Below are 7,230 nucleotides of genomic sequence, written 5' to 3' on the forward strand. Positions count from 1 at the left end.
ATAGTAAAATGAATAAAAAAATGAATAGTTAAAATGAATAGTAAAAAATGAATAGTAAATTTTTTTGCTATAAATAGCCAAGGGGGGAAGCTGAAAATTTACACCAAAGAACTTAGAAAATTTTTGAGAGAAGAGAGTTGGAAGAATTTCAAATTTTCAAAGGGGATATTCTGGAAGTTTTCAGAGAGCGAGGTCTGTAATAGAGGTAAGGGGAGCTAACTTTGAGTATTTCCTTTTGTATTATCTTGAGTCTTGAATATTTTGCTTTTGTCTGATCTTAAATCTTGAATATGGAGTATGCTTTTGTGTTGATATCCAAGTGTGATAGTTGTAAAATGTGATGTTGATTATGTTATGCCATTTGTATGTTATTAGTTGTTTATTTTTGTATTTTGGAAGGATTAGAAATTGTCTAACCGACTCTGCAAGATTCAATTTCTTGTTTCCCCAAACATTTTATTGTTTTCCTTATTTATTTTTATTGTATTTTGGAAGGATTAGAAATTGTCTAACCGGCTCTGCCAGATTCAATTTCTTGTTTTCCCCAAAATTTTTATTGCTTTAGTTATTTATTTTATTGCATTTTTGGAAGGATTAGAAGTTGTCTAACCGGCTCTGCCAGATTCAACTTCTTGTTTCCCCAAACTATTTATTGCTTTACTTATTTATTTTATTGCATTTTTGGAAGGATTAGAAGTTGTCTAACCGGCTCTGCCAGATTCAACTTCTTATTTCCCCAGACATGTATTGTTCTTGTTATTTAATTATATTGTATTTTTGGATGGATTAGAAGTTGTCTAACCGGCTCTGCCAGATTCAACTTCTTGTTTCCCCATGAATTTTTATATTAAGATTATTTTTATGATTGTCAAATATTGTATTCTTCTATGACCATTTATAGTAATATTTTATTATTGTTAATTGTTTATAATTATCTTGTATGAATTCTATTATGAATGAGTTTGTTGGCTGAAATTGATCTTGTTGGAAGGTCTGGAGTAAGGGTTCTGTAATAGCTTGTATATGGGTATTAAATAGATGTACAGATACTATTTGAGGTTGTTGTAAGAGGAAGTAAAAATATAAAAATTAGGCATTTTAGATTTAGAGCATAAGAGAACAAGGTAGATAATTTAAATAAATAAATTGTTAATTATTGAGGGCCTCCCTTTGTTGGTAGGATAGAGGAACCTTAAAAACCTGAGTTGGCACATCCCTGATCATAGAGCAGCCCTAGCCTGGTCCAATCAGTTGTGACTAGTCATATGTGCTGGCGTCGAAGGTGAGTTTGATGCGTTCAGACATTTTGGTCCTCTCCGGTGACCAATTGGGGTAAAGAAAGATCTCTACTAGGATGAAAATAAAATAAAACAAGTTGAACGTAGATGCATAAAGTTACCATGGTAAAAACTTCATATATATTTCATTTATCGTTACATTGAGCTCAGACTTTAATATATAGTTGCTAAGATATGTTGAAGTGTTTTGGTTGATCTATGATCTTTGATTGGTGAAAATATGTTGAGTTATACTCGTCATGGTCAAAATGAGTTTATAATATGAAGTATGATATCTGGCAATATGTTTAATTTATTGACACTAAAATAGGTTATTGTCAAATTATGATTAGAGAATGAACATGATTGAGTTATGTGGATAAGAGGTTAGAAATTGTTGATTTGATGAAATGTTGGAGTGGATAAGAGGGTATGAAATGTTGATTTGATGAAATGTTGGAGTGGATATAAGAAATCATTGCTTATGAAATGATGTTAACTACGGGGAGTAGTATGTTCGGTTTATACCATGAGAGCTTGATATGAGCAAAGTAACACCTGTGGTTTATGAAAGCAGACAGAAAGTGGTCTAACCATAAGGCTTTGACATAAATATATGGTTCATAAGTTTTATAGAAGCAGGCAGAGAGAGGTCTGACCATAAGGCTTCAGAAAGTAAGACATAGTATACAAGTGAGGCTTAAGGAAGCAGGCAGAGAGCGGTCTGACCATAAGGCTTCGTGAGTAAACATGGTACACTTGTAAGGTTTATGAAAATGAGGAAGATGATTTTGATAATGATGAATTAATGACATCGGGATAATGATATTTTTACATGATTGAAATATTTTTATTACAAGTTTAATGATTTATATGATATGGTTGACTTACCCTTATTTGTTTGTGCTATGATCATATAACTTATATTATATGTGAATAGATAATGTTGCAGATGCGGTTGAAAAAGCTTAGAGATAAGAGAGATGCGCGGAAAAAATTTCAGAGATATTTTGTAAAAAGAATAAATTTGTATTGGAAAAATTATGTTGTGTAAAACTTATAAGTTGAAATTTCGAATTTATGTTAAGTGGTGAAGACTATATTGTTTAAAGTTTGTAAGTTTGGTATTGTACTATGGGAGAATTGAAATAAAGTTTGATTGTTTATAGAAGATATCAAATTAATTTAGTCTCTACTATCAGTAATACCCTTTAAAATCTTAGGGTGTTACAGCCCCAAATTCGCTATGCGAAAGTCTAGACAGTGGTTCAGACCCCCCAAACACTTGCTATGCGTCCCCTTTCGCTATTCGAATAAACTTGACAGTGCTTTCAGACCACTACCAGTCACAGCGCCCAGATTCGCTATGCAAATCATCAGACAAAGAGCAAACCTTCTCATTTGCACAACGCGCTCTCTTGTTATACAAATACCCAGGCATAGAGCATCTCGCCAGAACAACTCGTTATGCGAATCTATTCGCTCAACGAGTCTACATAATCTACAGCACGAAATTTTGTAGAATTAAGCAAATCAAACCCCATTTACCAGTTCTAACTATTTTTCCCAACTTCTAACACTTCTAAATTGTTTTATATACCTAATTAGACTTGACTAAACGTTTTAAAACCTTCCTACCATCATTTTTAAGTGTTTACACCCAATTTCTACTCCAAACCATCAAATTCAACAACTTAAGGACCCAAAACTCATTCTACCATTTTTGACACTCATTTCAGCAACATACGAACTCAAACAAGTCCTAATTAACCTATCTAACCTATTCCAACGCACCAATTTTGCACACAACTCCCAATTCAAAAAATCACCACCTCACTTCCTCAATAACTAACTTAAACAAGTACAACTTGACTCTAACCACAACCAAACAACCTCCCTGCATATTTTTAACCTCTTATAACTCCAATAACAGATCAAAATCATTCAAATCAGTTCATCATATTAGTTTTAAATAATCACAATCCAAAACATCAATTCTCATCATAATTATGTACCATACAACATCATTTCAATTCAAATAACATAAGGATCATCTCTTCCATGAACATACTCAGTAATTAAAAAAATTTAAGAATTTCCTAACTTTCCTTACCTCTATAAAATTGTACAGCTCAAGAATTACACCGACAGTTGCTTGCACCACAAGAAACTCTACAAAAACCTATAACTCACCGATTGGTGATAGGAAACTAACCTTAGAACTTAAATTGAGCTAGAAATTGAAGAGTAAAACAACTAGATACATGCAAACAGAAATCGTTGCATGATCACAGTCCAAGAACGAACGGAGAAAGAGGGGAAACAACTTACCAGCTCAAAACAGAAAATTGATCGGTAGAGATTGTAGCCCTCAATGCCAGGATTGTCTAGGTACTCCCTGATCGTCGAACAGAAGGTCCAAGCGTGAGAATTTATAGAGAGAAGTGAGAGAGAACAAAGAGAAAAGAGTTTAGAGAGATAGACCGTGTTTTAGATAATGAGACGAGCTTTATAAAATTCTATTTATATTATAAAATTATTTTATAATAAAATATTCGGTTTCATTATTTTAATATACTTATCTATTTTAATACTTTATTTTCTAAGTTCTTATAGTATGTTTTGAATTTTATTTGCAATTTAAATCCAATCTAACCTTTCTCTTATTTGTACTATTTTTTATCAATTAAAAGAGAGAGAAAAATCATTTAATTAGATTTTTTTTAGTTTTTTCAAACATATATACATACTGTCATTTAATTATCATTCATAAAAATCATTTACGATACCATCAAATATCATATATGTAATTATATATCTATTACAAGTTAGTGATCATTTACAGCATTTTTACATCTTCAAAATCTAACAACCATAAACAAGATTTTAACCATAAAGAAGATTTTAAGATTCTCTGAAAATGTTTAGAGTAAATTTATATATATTTTAGATGTGAGGTTAATGTCAACAAAAGTGTTATTATCAGTCCTTATTTATCGTTTGTTTTTATTGTTATCAAAGTCATAAAGAGTTGACAGTGTTCAAACAATTTATACATACTAAATATGAGTTATATTTATAAATTTTAAAATAAATTTTAGATTAACAACAGATAATAATCAAATTTTGTCTTAAATTGATTAATTTATTAAAGATAATTTGGTGATAACTGAATTGTTTGGCTAATTGACCTAGGTGTACAGTTATAAAATGGCTCATAGTTACATCTTTAATGTATGTTTGTCTGTATAACCGTTTAATCCATTGTTAACCCATACGAAACAATGTATAATCAAAGTCTGAATCATGTCATTTTTTTCACTATACTCGCTATCACTAAAATTACATTTTCTTAATAAACTTTGAGAGTGTTTCTTCCACAATACTAATATTCTCGTAAAGAATTCCAGAAAATTTCCGAGGTTTTGCTTTGACAACAAGAAAGTGACTTCACTCGAAAAAGCATGATGACAAAATAAAGGTTTCACTTTAATGAGTAAGTTTTGCATATTGAACATTTCTCCTAGGATTCATAAGGGTCTACGATATTAAATTCTAACATGTTTTCCACATCATCATGCATATCGTTTTTCTGCACCATCACCAGTCATAGGAATCACACGTAAATGTTCAAAACATTCTCATTGGTACATCTTTTAAGAACAATAACATAATCCAACTGGAACCCAACATGTCCCACGCCATTAACTACACTCAGCATAAAGAATTGAGTGTGGAAATGAATGACTTTATTTTAAGCTGTATCTAGCTTGTATGCATTATATAATGTCTTCTTTTCAAAATTTACCCCAAGAAAATAATAATATTTGAAATTAACAAATTCAGAAAAAACTTTCATAAAGTTACCTATATCCATTAGCAGCACTTTTGAGAAGTACAAGCCAAACTTTCACCAACCAACCATTAAAGCAAAGTCATGCGAGTACTATAATTAGTCTTACCAATTTCTCAGTGTTCCTTATACAGGTAAAAATTAATGATTTCCCACATTTAAATTACCTGAATTTGTAACTGGAATATAAAAGCGGTTATTTTTTATCTCAGAACAAATTACTATTTTTTTAATATATTTATATATAAACCAGTTGAATATCTCTGCATACTTGAGATAAAATTATATATTAAGAAGCATGATACTTTATTTTATATAATTTGGAAATGGAAAGTTAAAAAATATAATAAAAAATGGAACAGTTCGAGAAAAACCTTTCAGTTTTTTTATATAAGTGGCTTCCACCTTCTGAGACTCTTGTCCCATCTTCCTGTCGAAAATGGAAGAGAAAGTAAAGTTGCAGTTCTTCTCTTCTTTGTTAACCTTATTCATCTGTGTCTATGCCGCTTACACTGAAACACTTAACTCCCAAACCCTCATTCTCCGTAACCATAACCTCCCCAATCAACCCACACTCTCCTGGCCCGAATCCACCACCTCTGGGTCCGATCCCGAACCCGACCCGTCCACCATCTCCGTTCATCTCCACCACATAGACGCACTCTCTCTCAACAAAACCCCCTCCCAACTCTTCCACCTAAGGCTCCAACGCGACGGTGCAAGAGTCAAAGCTCTCTTCTCCTTGGCCTCATTGAACCAAACCCGAACTATCTCTTCAGGGTCGGGTTTCAGCAGCTCCGTGATCTCGGGTCTCTCACAGGGTAGTGGCGAGTACTTCACACGCTTAGGCGTGGGAACTCCTCCGAAGTATGTATACATGGTGCTTGACACTGGAAGCGACGTCGTTTGGCTCCAATGCAAACCCTGCGCCAAATGCTACTCCCAAACCGACGAAATCTTCGATCCTTCAAAGTCTTCATCTTACACCGGAGTACCCTGCTCCTCCCCCCTCTGCCGCCGCCTCGACTCGCCAGGATGCAGCCGGAAAAGCAGCAACTGCCAGTATCAGGTTTCCTACGGCGACGGGTCGTTCACGTTCGGCGATTTCTCCTTGGAAACTCTCACGTTCCGACGAGCGCAAGTCCCGCGTGTGGCTCTCGGCTGCGGCCACGACAACGAGGGCCTCTTTGTGGGCGCCGCAGGTTTGTTGGGCCTAGGTCGCGGCGGGTTGTCGTTTCCAACCCAAGCCGGAACCCGATTCGACAACAAATTTTCGTACTGTTTAACTGACCGAACCGCTTCCACCAAACCGTCTTCGATTGTGTTTGGCGACTCGGCCGTTTCGCGAACCGCACGGTTCACTCCTATAATTATTAACCCTAAACTCGACACCTTTTATTATCTCGAGTTACTTGGCATCAGCGTTGGGGGGGCGCCGGTTCGAGGCATTTCGGCTTCGCTCTTTCGTCTCGACTCGACCGGGAATGGTGGAGTGATTATTGACTCGGGGACTTCCGTGACGCGCCTCACGCGACCTGCTTACGTGGCTCTTAGAGACGCCTTTCGGGTCGGAGCTTCGCATTTGAAACGCGCGCCCGAGTTCTCGCTTTTCGACACATGTTATGATCTTTCGGGGCTGCCGGAAGTTAAGGTTCCGACCGTGGTGTTGCATTTTCGCGGTGCTGATGTGTCGTTGCCGGCGGCGAATTACCTCATTCCGGTGGATAACAGCGGCAGATTCTGCTTTGCTTTCGCCGGAACAATGAGTGGGCTTTCTATCATTGGGAACATTCAACAGCAAGGATTTCGGGTTGTGTTTGATTTGGCGGGTTCTCGGGTAGGATTTGCCCCAAGAGGGTGCGCGTGATGGAATGTGATGCAACTTGAGGTTTTGGGAACTACTCTTTCCCTTTATTTTCTTTTGTGTCTCTCTTTGACTATTGGCTTTTTGGTTTATGCGAAATCAGTAGAGATTATAGAAGGAAGATGCTATTTAATTAGTGGTGTTTTCAGCGTTTTACCTAATGAAATGCTGATTAGTGATACAAAAAAATGGTTACCTCGTTAAATGCTAAAAAAATTCCATGTTGCTTGTAGTTA

General features: G+C 35.5%; 1 protein-coding gene across 1 annotated transcript; it reads left to right on the forward strand.

The window, feature by feature from the left end:
* The first annotated feature begins 5,526 nt into the window (after nucleotides 1-5,526).
* LOC108319237 (aspartyl protease family protein 2) lies at nucleotides 5,527-7,230 on the forward strand. The gene has a single exon (XM_017550290.2). The coding sequence runs from the start codon at nucleotides 5,570-5,572 to the stop codon at nucleotides 6,995-6,997; it is 1,428 nt and encodes a 475-aa protein (XP_017405779.1). The 5' UTR covers nucleotides 5,527-5,569; the 3' UTR covers nucleotides 6,998-7,230.

The sequence above is a fragment of the Vigna angularis genome, chromosome 9 (genome assembly GCF_016808095.1).
Source record: "Vigna angularis cultivar LongXiaoDou No.4 chromosome 9, ASM1680809v1, whole genome shotgun sequence".
NCBI classification, from domain to species: Eukaryota; Viridiplantae; Streptophyta; class Magnoliopsida; order Fabales; family Fabaceae; genus Vigna; species Vigna angularis.

Excerpts from the sequence above, each read along its gene's own strand:
- LOC108319237 (XM_017550290.2), top strand. The coding sequence starts at position 5,570 with ATGGAAGAGAAAGTAAAGTTGCAGTTCTTCTCTTCTTTGTTAACCTTA.